This window comes from Rosa rugosa, chromosome 1, assembly GCF_958449725.1.
Source record: "Rosa rugosa chromosome 1, drRosRugo1.1, whole genome shotgun sequence".
Lineage (NCBI taxonomy): Eukaryota > Viridiplantae > Streptophyta > Magnoliopsida > Rosales > Rosaceae > Rosa > Rosa rugosa.
This window is the reverse complement of record NC_084820.1, coordinates 69,137,867-69,151,383: the sequence shown is the minus strand read 5'-3', so window position 1 is coordinate 69,151,383 and position 13,517 is coordinate 69,137,867. Positions and strand designations below refer to the sequence as shown.

General features: G+C 40.5%; 3 protein-coding genes across 3 annotated transcripts; 1 reads left to right on the top strand and 2 right to left on the bottom strand.

Moving 5' to 3' along the window:
• Nucleotides 1-174: 174 nt before the first annotated feature.
• Nucleotides 175-1,083, bottom strand: LOC133746418 (uncharacterized). The gene has a single exon (XM_062174610.1). The coding sequence runs from the start codon at nucleotides 784-786 to the stop codon at nucleotides 298-300; it is 489 nt and encodes a 162-aa protein (XP_062030594.1). The 5' UTR covers nucleotides 787-1,083; the 3' UTR covers nucleotides 175-297.
• Nucleotides 1,084-4,078: 2,995 nt separating this feature from the next.
• Nucleotides 4,079-4,480, top strand: LOC133734005 (aspartic proteinase CDR1-like). The gene has a single exon (XM_062161670.1). The coding sequence runs from the start codon at nucleotides 4,079-4,081 to the stop codon at nucleotides 4,478-4,480; it is 402 nt and encodes a 133-aa protein (XP_062017654.1).
• A 1,644-nt stretch (nucleotides 4,481-6,124) lies between these two features.
• On the bottom strand, nucleotides 6,125-9,878 carry LOC133726467 (uncharacterized). Its single transcript, XM_062154012.1, has 4 exons — nucleotides 9,724-9,878; nucleotides 9,406-9,582; nucleotides 7,192-8,730; nucleotides 6,125-6,893 (listed from the first exon to the last, which is right to left on the bottom strand). Exons 1-4 carry the CDS (start codon nucleotides 9,739-9,741, stop codon nucleotides 6,858-6,860), a joined length of 1,770 nt encoding a protein of 589 aa, XP_062009996.1. The 5' UTR covers nucleotides 9,742-9,878; the 3' UTR covers nucleotides 6,125-6,857.
• Nucleotides 9,879-13,517: the final 3,639 nt, after the last annotated feature.

Sequence of the window (13,517 nt, the reverse complement as noted above, 5' to 3'; positions counted from 1 at the left end):
TCTACCGAAAACGAAAAGCTAAGATTCTGCAACTTGTATCAGATGGTACCCTCTCTTATTTGTTTATATTATCCAAAACAAGCATGTTAATTTTTTTTTTTTTTTTTTTTTTTTTTTTTGAGAATGCAAGCATGTTAAATTTTAGAATGTAGTAATCAATGAAAACAAGAGACATAGAAATCGCTAAGTATGTTTGTCCAGAGACATTAAAAAAAATTATGAATATTTGGGCATCAAAATGCACTTTAACGCCGATTTTGAACACATGGATCAAACAATTGACCCCTAATTTTACACTCAATTTCTTGCATCTGAAACCAAATGCTGCCGGAACATAACAATGAAAGCTTCCACTCTCTCATTCAGAGCCTCCTTTGACAGCTTCGGAACCTCCTCCTCCTCCGGCTTGTCTTCAACTTCGAACCACTCTTCCTCATCACATTCTTTAACCTCTTCTTGATCAACTTGCGTCGGTGGCCACCTACATTGCCTCATCTCCTTCTTCATTTCAACTTTGACCGGAACTCGATCTGCCTCGTCGTTGCTGTTTTTGCGTTCTTGATTTTCATCTGAGGTGGACGAGACTGAAGTGAAAAGAATGGCTAAGAGGACGAGGTTGAGAACGATGAACACCCACGCCCGCCACTGCTCCATGAGAAACACCATCAAAACCGACACAGATGCTCCGGCGGTGAGCAAAACCATGTGCATGACATAGTCTTGAACTTGAAGAAGCTCTCTTTGCTTCGTTACTGATCTCCCACTCAACTCTCTTCTCTTCTCCATTGTTGTGTGCTTGAGAATTGAGATGGTGATGTACTGGTTTTTTATATTAAAAGGAAGGAGCTCTTATCCTGTGCATACTTGGTTTTGGTTTGCTAAAAGGGTAGGGTTTCGAGTGGATTTTTTAGTGCGCTCCACTTTTGAGGAGCCAGCTGTGCTGAGCAGAGAGACGTGACGGGTAGCGTTGAAGCTGCTTGGGGAGACAAGCAGACATAAATCCTGAAAGCCTGCAAGCTCTGCATCACTACATCACCCGGCAACCATATCATTTCTCCAACCTTGGATTTAGCCATGGAAGTTTGCTCATGTTTTAGGCATTTGGGGGTGGCTTGAACACTTGGGGTGCCCAAACAAAAGTCATTAATTAGGGATTTAGGGCTCATCATTATATTGTGCAGATTAAAATCCCATATGTATATGATAACATATCATATCATTCTATTACCAGATGAGCTGATGAGGTTTTTTTTTTCTCTGATTTTTTTTCTTCTCCTTTTCTCTTTCTTGAGTGAATTACAAAGGTTTCTTGCAATCCAAGCTCTCAATCTCTCTAGAAAAGAAAAGATACTATTTGGAGAAAATTTACATATTACTGTATGATATACATGCAAGAAAAATAATACTTAAAAAAATAAAATAAAAAAATTTAAATCATGACACCTTATTATTTAAATTATGATTTCTTATAAGTCGTAAATTAAAGTAGTTCATAAATAATAAAAAACTTAAATTTTCTTGCTCACCAATAAAAAACTTCCGATCTTGAAAGTAGGAATCTCGTACGGAATTATGGCTTTCTTTCTCGAACAGAAAGAATGAAACAGAACAGTTGGAAAGGAGGAGGATTTGGCAGACGTGCCTCATAAAAAGAGAGCAATGAAATCAGACGTGAAGGTCGAAAAGCACGCCTTGTGCTGTTGCTGTTGGGGATCTGTTGGTGCATAGTGTTTGATCTGTTGGATATATACCCTCCCCATTCATGAACCATCATCAGAAAATGACCCTACATTACCAGCAGACATCACCCACCAGGCGCAGCAGTGAATCATGTTCATTCTCTTGGTTGCTTTTCTGATTTCGCAATTTCAATCTGGATTCTTAACAAGTGATAATTCATGTGCCTTGTTGTTTGTTTTTTTTGGTCGTGAAACTGATATTCATAAAGCCAAAAGGCATATGGAGGCCCAAATAAAGCCAAGGGCAGGCAACAAATCCCTCAAAGTCAGAAATTCATAAGAATTAAGACATGAGTAGGATAATAACTAAAAAAACCAAATTAAAACTTAAAAACCCAAGCAGCCCAACAAAACCCATATCATAAAGGCCACTGTTCGATATTGTTTGCAGGAAGCGGAGCATTGGTGCCTCAGCACGCGGAGCACCCCCTGATTTGTCTATATTGCTCATGATCTCATTGAAATCACCCGCCATGATCCAAGGCAAGGAACATGTCTCCGCTGCCAAGGATTCGATTAGATCCCGGGTGCGACGTCTCTCCGTCCGGGATGCAACTCCGTATATTCCAGTAAAACGCCATAAAGCTGGCCCTCCTGGTGCTGTGCTGATGTCTGTATCAATGTGATTTGGAGAGTATGAACGCATATTAGCATGCAGATCTTGGTTCCATATCAGCGCCACTCCTTGAGACTGGACTTCATTGTCTTGAACGAAACATATATGTCCTTTAAATCCTAGACGCCTAGTGAGGGAGTCAATGATGTTTGGTTGTGCTAGGGTTTCTGCCAAGAAAATAAGACTCGGCCTCTTCGCTCTAACTAGATCCACCAAGGCATGCTGAGTTTCTCTGTTCGCAATACCTCTACAATTCCACACAAGGATGTTGATCGGCTGCATGGAAGCAGTATAGCAATAGCAGGACGCAATGAGGGCAGCGACGCTCAAAAAAAGCGGCGGTGCTTAGATTTATGAAACTGAATACTTGAGATTTGAGAACCTGATTTAATTACAAATATCTACAAATCTCACATGCATAAACTAACTACATTCTTACTGATCAAGTAGTAGACTTGAAATTGAAATGAAATTGCAGAGAGGCACTAAGTCACTGAGGCTACAAAAAATGAAGCAATGTTTGACATTTTGATACAAAAACTGATCATGTCTTCATGACTTCATCAGTTCTATCTTTCATGGCAACCAAACAAAGAACCTGAAACCTCAATTTTAACACAAACAAAACAAATGCTAAGTGGATAGGTGTTGACCACCGCCGACGTCACCCCATCCGTCAAAGTCCTCTGTTTTTTCTTCTCTTCCTCCAAAGCCACACGCCATCTTCACAACAACATCAATATAATTAACTGACATAAAAGAAAATGACAAAAGAGAGGAAGAGTTCAATACCTGAGTTTTGGACATATTTGCTTTTGATCCACCAGCCCTTGCTCTGCTCCGCATTCAGCTGCTCAGAAGAGTTTTGGATCAGTGCCATCATTGTTGGAGAGACGAGAAACATGGGGACTGCAAAATCAGACAGAGAGACATGGTCAGATCAGCAACGAGAGCAAAATGAATATCAGTAGAGCGATGACCGGGAACCTTCAACGACGCGAAGATGACCGGTAACCTGCTTCCAGCGATGCAGAGCGTCCACACCTGAGGCGGAGCTGTTTACCGGCGACGGAGGAGTATAGGTTTGCTTTTGCTGTCTGAAGGAAGAGAGGGTTTTGAGAGAGAGGCGGATGAAGACCTCGAGTCCTCGATAGAGTCTAGGTTTTGCGGCTTTTGCCGTATTGAAGACTTGAGTTAGGCTTGGATAGTTGGACTCTTGGAGCTGGGCTTCATACTTTGGGCCTCAAATGGACAGACTCAAGATAAAAGACCCATTTTCTGATATAGCAGATTCAAATAATTTAATACAAGTTCTATAGTTTTATACACATATAATAGAAAAAAAAAAAACAAAAAAAAAATATAAATTTTAGGGCTGGGTTAGGGCCGGGCTTTAAGGGTCGGGCCGGGCCGTAGGGTAGGGCCGGGTTTCTTTTGTATGACCCATACCCTACCCTAATTGAGAAAGGGTCGGGTCGGGCCGGGCGGGCTTTGGGCCCAAGGGCCATATGATGAGGCCTACAGTCATGATATTTATCCTGGAATTGAAAGCAGGATCAATTTTGGAAATGGGAGTGAAGTTTTGGGTGAAAATATAGTGTCAATACCTTTGGTCGAAACGAAATCACGTCAATTTCTTTATACTGTAAGAGTAAAAGGAATTACCATAGGAAATAAATTTTTTGAGTTTAAGCCAATAGGGACATCGCTTGAGAATGGTACCATGGCGATCGACTCAGGCACAACTTGGACATTCATACCTCAAGATCTTTTTGACAGGCTGGTAACTCATCTGAATGAGACACTTGATCCGAAATTGGAGCCGTTCATTACAACTGATGGGTATAATACTTCTGGTCTATTTTGCATCAAGGGTACGATTTCAGAAGAACTAAATGTGACTATTCATTTTGAGGGTGACAACAAATTGCAGTTTAGGACGGAACAAATATTTTTTCAAGATAAAAATGGTAAAGCCTGCTTTGGAATGGCGAACAGCACTACGCTGGGCATCACTGAGGACACATTTGGTATATATGGAAACAATCTTATGGGAAATTTCTTGGTTGGTTATGATTTGGATAGAAATGTGGTATCCTTCAAGCCGACTAATTGCATAAACTAATGGCAGTGGTGCTAATAATATTGTCACCGATCCCTTTTTTCTTTTCTCCACTTGGCTTTTGTATGGATTTGCTTTCGATTATAAAATTTTGTCCTTCTAGATAAATAAACATGGGTGGCATTATATTTCTAAGAATATGTAACTTTGGGTTCACAAATCGCAATGCACTGAATATATCAATTTTTCAATAAAAACATAAATTGGAGTTTTTTTTTTTTTTTTTCAATTAATTTAATTCCACAAAGCTCCTCAGTATATAATGGGAAGTTTACAAGATGAGAGGTGCAGCGGAGGTCTTTTTAGCGGCGGCAACGTCTCCGGGGACGTTGGTGGCTATTTAGGAGGAGGAGGAGGAGGAGGAGGAGGCAGTACTAATCCTGACGGCTGTGCTTGGTTGGCTAGGGCTTCTCCGAATTGGGCCTCATGAGATCTAAAGCTGGAATTGGGGATTAATTTGGGTTGGTTGCTGAGTCCATGTAGTCCTTTTGTTTTTATTTTTCCCCCTTGTGTTGAGCCTTCATCTTTTTGCAAAAAACAGATGAAGACCGACAAAAAATAAGTAGTTTCATAGGTAGTTTTATTTAATTTCGGAGTTATTCTGTTTTTTTATTTTTGCGCTTCATCACAAAAATGTGGGTGTGATAGGGGTGTACTGTGTACATAGAGGTACACTTCTCTTAGGCCATGTTTGGTTGGTGGAATCTGGGCATTGGGAAAGGAAACACTTTCCTTTCCTGCGTTTGGGACAGCCAAGGAAGGGAAAGTGGTTCCCAAAGGAAAGGAAAAAGTGGAGGAAATTGGTTCCTCCCCCCCTCAGGAATCACTTTCCCTTAGGCCATGTTTGGTTGGTGGAATCTGGGCATTGAGAAAGGAAACACTTACCTTTTTTGCATTTGGGACAGCCAAGGAAGGGAAAGTGGTTCCCAAAGGAAAGGAAAAAGACAAAAAGTGGAGGAAATTGGTTCCTCCACCCCCCCTTAGGAATCACTTTCCCAAAGGAAAGGAAAATGTTTCTTTTCCACCAACCAAACATGGCCTTAGAGTGTGCTTATTTTGTGTACTCTGCGTAATGATTTTTTCTAACGGCCCTATAGGCAGGTCATTATTATAGGATTATACTGCTTCCCTATTGACATTTTCAACTTTAGGAGATGATGCTCATGTTACGTAGAAAAAAGACTTGTGAGCTATGGATAATGGCGAGTCAGTGACCATAATTAACATAACAAGGGAAGAATTTTTCTTTTTTCTATTAAAAAGAAAATTTCATTCAAACTCTTTTCAACTAATTGCATATAAAGACTTCTTGGTTGGAACGGGGACTGAAAAGAGCATAAGCTCTCTCCAAGTGCCCACTAGTCGAATTTTTTTGCTGTGGGCGTCACTATAATGGAGTTAAACAACAACCAGTCCTCGACTCCTCGGAACACATATTTCATAACACAATACATATTTTTGCTATCTTCTTCTCTTTTCTTTTCCCTTTTTTCTTTATATTGGTCGCACTCATTGCTTATCATACAGTTATACTGCATAACATGTTGATTTCTCTTCATTCGATTGAGTTTGAACTTTGAAGGTCAGGAGAACGGATACAAGTCGGGCACATCTGATGAACGTAAACGAAAAGATCAGCACAGAACATAGAGTAGGAGTTTTTAATCTGCTATTAAACTTATTGTAATTGGCTTTACGCCTCACAAATGTACGAGATTGGTGAGATCCCATCAATTTGGATGAGACATGACACTTTCGAATACATGGGTGTCTATAAACAAGAGCTTGCGACGTCTGTGGACATGACTCCGGGAACTCCCGTTGTATTTGAATGATCATGTTACTAAGGTGTGTGGATGTTCACCTGATGCAGATAGTTTTTAAACAAGTCTATTGGCCCAGAAAAGCAACCGAGTCAGAAACTCAGAGCTGAAGCCTGAAGGATTGGTTCTACAAGAAGCACAGATTCTATTACTTATGTTCATTGGGTTGATTTGATACCATGCTATCCAAGAGAATACCCTTTAAAGGCCTAACCCATGCATAATTTGAACTTATTACGAATAATAATATGATAACTTATAGCATTATTCCTCTGCTCCCAAAAATGTTAATCTCCCAAATGAAGGAGTACCAAACCCCACCAAAAAACTTCTAAAAACCACCCAAAGCTCTTAATTTTTCAACCCTGATTCTGCATAAACTTTCTACTACCCCCCATACCGTTCCAAAGCCCTTGAACAATTAAGCACCTCCCGCCATTTCCCAATTATGCGGCTCCACTGTTCCTTTAGCTGCTCCACTCTCGGTCCACATTCTTTACCAGAAGTAACCCAAACTTCAAAATCCAATTACGCTCGTTGGATTTTGGAAGTCACCATTATTTGTACCATCTCTTCCCAGACAATGATATGAGCTGCCAATGAATGAAAAATGAAGAGATGTCAAATTATCAATCATCCCCAAGCAGTAACTCAACAAGCATATACTGGAAATTTAGAAAACCAGTCACCACATACATATCAAAGCACATAATAGATATGAGATAAATTCTACTCGTTAAGTGGCAAAATCCCCACCCTCATCAATCTTTTTATGATTCTCTAGCCATGGAAAAATGAACTTTAAACTAATTTTGAATTAAAGTCTCCTTCGGCACATTGAGGTACTGGAAGAAGGGGATATATTAAGTGCAGTTAAAAGTTATAGCCAACCTGTCGAGCAACCTGGGCCAGCCGCCGACTGTCCCTAGATGATTCATTTGTCATCTGTGGCTGTGGTACAATAGATTCTCTCTCTTCCGCCCTCCTCTTAGAAGTGTTCTCCTCAAATGAAACAGTTTCACCAGGGTTGCTTGAGTAATTCTTGCGCTTCCTCTGGAAAGTGTACTTGAGAAGTTTACTGTTGTCCACGTGACTAGGAGATTCACTTGATTGTTCTGATACTTTCACATCTGTTATTTCAGAATTCATCCCTGATACAATATCAGTACCAAGGCTAAATTCAGAACTCGGAGCCTCTGAATTCTCCACAACATCCTTTCCCTGCTTTATCAAAACAGGCATGCCAATCAACTCACTGCCTTTGTCTGGATCATTCTGGACAGGTCCACATTTACTGATCCCCTTGATGCTGACTTTAACACTAGTTGAACCTGATATAGGATCCACATCACTTCTAATTAATGTCCTTCCCGGATCCAGTCGGGGCAGCGGCTTCAACTTAGCTTCATTCTTTTCAGCTGTGTTTGGTCGATCTTCACATGATTTAACATCACCATTGATTAAGTATGCGAAAGTCCTGCAGCGGGAAAGAACAGGAGATGGCTGTCCAGTACTCGTGAATGAGGTACTAATGCCATCCTTACTTTGCATTTTCCTTTTCCTTTTGCCCTTCTGAATGATCTTACCATCTATAGGATGGCATCTACTATGCCACAATTTCTCTTCCATCCCACTGGAACTTCTCGTGATGTCCTCACTTTTGGCATTGAATGAGGGCGCAATACACGCATCTTCATGGGATCTGTCATTCCCATTGACTGAAGAAGGTTGACGTGATCTCATGAGTTGACTAGGACAATATTGGTGTGAGGTTTTGTCTTTCCCAAATTGAGTCTTCCTTCTTCGTATTGTGCGGACTTTAACAGGGGTTTTGGTTTCTCCTAAAGATGGTTTCTTAACTACTTCCATGCCATTGTCACTTGTTTTGACTATCAACTCATTCTTGCTCTGAGACTTCTGATTGTCCTCATATCCAGAAAGCGGCACTTTATCATCAAATGAGTTTCTTTCAAAAGCGCGAACTCTCTGTGTACATCCATTTCTGAGCAGCTCAGGCTCCTTACTTCTCATAATTATTGAGTCAAAGTCAGAGACAGGGGCATAAAATTTGTCCAAATCACAAACACTCAACTGCTCAGTTTGTTCTATTCCATTACAGACCTCATGGTCCAGACCTCTAATCACTGGAATGTTCTTCAGGCCAGAACTTGGAGCATCTTCATTCCCTAAACCTGAAGGAGAGAGTTTGATGGGCTCAGGTGTCACATTTCCGGAAAATGAGGCATCTTCCCTTATGGTTTGTCCATTCAAAGGCTGCACTTGGTTGGGATTCACCCTCTCTAATTCACCCCATGCTTGTTTCAACTCTGATCTTAGGTCAGTTATGATATCCTCCGCCTCATAGAGCTGCGCTTCAAGCTCTTCAATCTTTCTTTCTTGTTTCAAGGATGTAATCTGTGCTTCACTTGTCTGCGTCAATGAAAATGTTGATCAATTTCATCTAAATGTAAAAACTATATGCAAGCGGGCACTTGCAGCAAAAGAAACAAATGACTAAATATACTGCACAAGAGTAAGTAAACCAGTCGTTCAAGATCTCCCAGATGAGTTCTCATAAACTAAGATGCATCATTCCAAGCAAACAACTGTAAAACAAACATTCCATGGAGAGATACAGATTCTTTTATTAATTTTCAACAGGTATTGAAGGCAAATGATAACAAAGAGCATGTCCTTACGAAAATGTTACCGTATCGTAGTATCACACCACGGCACAGAGTCAAAAGAACTAACAAGCAATACCAGGGAAGGTACTTGTACACTATCACACATCAGAAAGTGGGAAATCTAAAACTAGACGGCGACACATATCAAAGAAAGATCAAAATGTGTGTGATAGATGAGATCAACACAGTGTAATCAATATGTTTGGAGCTAAAGTTCAACAGTAAGCAGCAACTAACAGGCATAACATTTCGGAAACTAGAGCATTGCTTGAACCAAAAAAAAAAAAAAAAACACCAAATTACAAAACTTGAGCAATCTTCAAAGTTCACTTCTTTAGCAACTAAGAATCGGAGGATCCATCAAAACTCGCAGCAAGACAAAATTTCAAGCAATCACAAAATTTCAAAAACCGAACACCTTGGAATCGATCATCTGCTTCAATCGGACCAGCATCTGAAGCGCCTCGTCTTTACTACTACGCAGATCGTGCTCGAACCGAAGAGCCTTCCGCTCCGCCGCCATTACTCTCGCCGCCGCTTCCTTCGCCGTGTTGAGAATCATGTCCGCGTACGCCTTCTTAAGCGCCGCCATTTTCTGCATCCAAAAACCAAATCAGAACTTCCCGATTCTCAAAATCAAAAAACGAAAGATTCGAAATCGCCGCCGCGCTTTCGAACCGCCGGAGGACGGCGGTTGCGGTGGCGGTTAGGTAGAGGGGCATTTCGGGAAATTCACCTCCGGCTCGTGTTCCATCGCGGATCCTTCTTCTTCTTCTTCTTCTTTCGGACCACCCACCGGACTCTGTGAGTGTGTTTGTTTGGCGTGTGCTCGTTTCTGTTAGGAAAAAACTGAAAGTCTCTCGAATTTACTCTTATGCCCCTGGACTTGGGTTTGAATTACGATTCCCTCACTGCGTCTCGTTGGGGACTTCTCTGGCATTTTCTGGATAAGGACGGGGATCTATGAGGGCGGGGGTTAACGAAACGACATCGGATAGTGGGAGAGGGGATGCCGTTTCGTTCAACTACCCAAATGATTGGGGGTTGGTTTCGTCATTTCGCCGACAGCGAAAGGCGCGCAAAGGAGGAGGAAGTGGGCCCCACCGGGAAATAAAAAGCGGTAGAGTAGTTTAGGCGAGCAACGCGGGTCGTTTGGTTTTCTTTCCTTATTTCTTTTTCTGTTTCTTTTCTAAAACGCGCGGTCAGTAGTTTTAAAATTTGAACCGACCGGCGTGGCGTAGCGGATGAGTCCTTTTTTTTTTTTTTTAAATAAGGGGGGTTGTTGAATAATAACAGCCTCAAGAGAACCTCCTGAATAATAACAAGAGTCTCTACAATAATAATGTATTCAAACATGCACCTAATAGCAAAGAGTGTCATACTGACTACTCCATTTGCTTTACAATAACGATGACATATCAGAAAGTTAAAGCAGTGTCATAGTACCGATAAAGTAATTGCTTTCCCAATATGCTGCCGATCGGAAATAAAACCGAAGACACGTCGTTTTATCCTGCCACCAGGAGGTTACAACCAATGCATGATCCATTGCCTCACTAGGGCAGACAAGGCATACTGAGTATGCAAACCTGGACACCGCCCACATGTCCCTACTAACATGAGTCGGGGTCTTTGGTGTGCGTGTTTCATGATCTGAAAAGAAGAAACTCGAATTAACGATCACGTCGTGTTTGATTATCAATTCCTCCAGTAGCAGCAGTCTCGTTAATATGTTTGACTCATCAATGCATTATGATTGAGATTGACGTGTCGGACAATTCATACAACATAATTGTATCATTAATTAATGAAAATTCTCTAATATTTCGGAGTATTGAAACAAAATTCTAGAAGTTGCAAGTATTACAAATCCGTCGACTATTAACTGCGTAGTTTCAGTATTCCATAAAATGTACTGTAGAATACCTCACTAATTACCACCTTCCCAATAATTGGTTAGCCGATCAACTTTTATTTTTTTTTGTTAATATAGACATATGGATTGATGGATTCAACTTATTACAATGAATGCAAATTTATCACTTGTTAACTCATGCCAGCGATTGATCGTTTCTGGGCTCCGAACTTAAGAGTTGCTTCAATGGTTTCTTGCTTCTCCTCTGCGTTGTAGCCCTTGATTGTGACTTCTAAAAACCTTTTATTCCGTCTTAAAACTCTTCCACTTTGTTTCCTTGTGGATCTCTAACTCTTTGCTTCAAATAAAAGTCATAATCCATCGAAAATCCTTGTTGAATCAAAATTCCACGCACTTTCCTTCTTTAAGCCTTCTTTTCCTAATTTGCTTTGGAAAACCTAATAAACACAAAAACAAACAAATCAGCTAAAAATAATATAAACTAACAAAGAAAAGCATAGGGTTAAATAATAATAACGTTGCATAAATATGCTCCTATCAATTAGCAATTATGTTATGTATACTTGAAACTTTCTTTCAGTATGGATAGAGAGTTAAATGTATAACCACATCATTTTTTGTCCAGTAAAAAGGTGAGCAAATTATTTGGAGTGTCCTTGAAAAACAACTATGGATAAATTATAACTTTTCATGAAAAGTTATTAGAATTACCTGTTCTTCCGATAAACATATTTTTAATCATGACTTTTATAATCCAAATAATTCATTCTTGAGTTACCCTTCGAAAATCATCTTTGTCTAAAATGAATCAAATTAAAGGTCACTTACCCAACGAGATATACTCGTTTATCTTAGGCCAAATGAAATTTATTGTATCCAAAACAAATCAAATCGAAAGTCATAGACTTGAAAGTAATAGATTACTACATATAAGATAGAATGAACGAGTAAATTTCTTTTAAATCATTTATGGTACATTAAGTAGATTAGTTTGATATAGAAGTATCTCGATGGAAAACCCTATTCTCTCTCTAACGGCGCTCCTCATTGCGCTTACCCTAACGCTACAACCTTGTTGCAGCATCGATCACAGCAGCTTCGGCCTTGTTGACATATCAGGACGCGTGCGTCTGGTCGTCCGCATTATCCAATCCTCATCATCAATTTCTTTTCCTCTTCAATCCCAACAGCCTCGATCTACTTCTGTTGGTACTGGACATGGTGGAGCATCTGGTCCCTACCTCGGGCTGGTGGCCTCCATCAGTTTGCCTGGTCGCTGCTGATCTTTGAAGGCGTCCTGAGGCAGAACTGGATTATACCCGGGTTGGATATGTTTGCTGCCATTTGGAAGGGAATTCCGGTGATTCGGCCGGCTTTTAATAGTAGTAGTTATGATGGCATGAAGGCGATCCATGGTGGCGGTGGCGTTGAACCTGGTGCAGCGATAAAGATGGTTGAGATGCAGGTAGTTGTCGATCCGGCATCCTGGCTAAGAGCATAGGTAACTCTTTTGGGGGTGCCCATAGTAAATTGGAATGCTTTTTTGGGCTACTGGCGTTCCACCCTCACAGGCCATCGATCACTCATTGAGCGGTGGGTGGGTCTAACTTGCCTGCGTAAATGGTTTCTTCGATTTGCGCACCATAAGGGGATCCGCGACGGAGGTCGGTGGAGACTGCTGCAGGGTCAGGCTGGATTCTTTGGCCTCTTTTTTTTCTTTGCTGGCTTGGAAAACTTGATCCCACTCGGGAAGTGCAATGGCACAACGCCGACGAAGCCTCAAAATGGTCTAGGGCTCATCAATCAAGACACTGGGATTTGGGTTTGGGATTGGGCCTGTCTTGGGCCTGGTTCAAAGATTGGTGTGTATAATCCTCCTAGCCCTAGTTCTAAGGGCAAGGAAACGATATAGGTAATTGTGGTAGGGGCCTATTTACTATGTCTTGCTATTCTCCATAGTTTATAGGCTCGCTTTTAAATAAGTGAGCGGTTAGTTCGAATATAGGTGGTCTGTTTCTATGTATCACAGTAGTTCTCTTACTACAACTTCTTGATCTGTCTAGTCGAAGGCAGCAGAAGGATATGTAATGGTCATTTTGGCATGAGTTAATGAAATCCACATTTCTTTCAAAAAAAAAAAGAAGTAGACTATCTCGATATAGTGGTAAACTCATTCAAGATCAAACAAAATTGATCTACTAATATATGAAGTCAGTTCATCTTTATATGAAATTTAATCTATTTAATGTATTAGTACATTAATATATCATATAAGGACTAAATACTGTTTAGTCCTTGAGCTTTTGACTAAAAAACACTTCAGTCCCTGGTCTTTTAATTTCACACGTTTAGTCCTTGTACTTCTCAATTTTGGACCAATAGGTCCTTTCCGTCCAAAACCTCCGTTAAGTAGCTGACGTGGCAACGTTTTCTCTCTAAAATGTCTATTCTACCCTCACTTCCTTTTTTTATTTATAATTATATATATATTTTTCTTTTTTCTTTTTTCCTTCTTCCTCTCTCTCTCCTCCTTCACCTACTCAATCTTCCTCCCTTCCTCCTCTCTCTTCTTCTTGTCCTCTATACCCACATCGAAGGGACTGATTCATATACAACATATATGTTAGCATAATTGAGAACGATAAGGACATCAT

What these genes read in the sequence shown, in the direction of transcription:
- LOC133746418 (XM_062174610.1), bottom strand. Translation starts at nt 786, where the DNA reads ATGGAGAAGAGAAGAGAGTTGAGTGGGAGATCAGTAACGAAGCAAAGA.
- LOC133734005 (XM_062161670.1), top strand. Translation starts at nt 4,079, where the DNA reads ATGGCGATCGACTCAGGCACAACTTGGACATTCATACCTCAAGATCTT.
- LOC133726467 (XM_062154012.1), bottom strand. An exon ending in AGCAGATGATCGATTCCAAG is followed by an intron (nt 8,731 to 9,405) that starts GTGTTCGGTTTT and finishes TCATTGACGCAG; the next exon opens with ACAAGTGAAGCACAGATTAC. An exon ending in TGGCCCAGGTTGCTCGACAG is followed by an intron (nt 6,894 to 7,191) that starts GTTGGCTATAAC and finishes ATTCATTGGCAG; the next exon opens with CTCATATCATTGTCTGGGAA.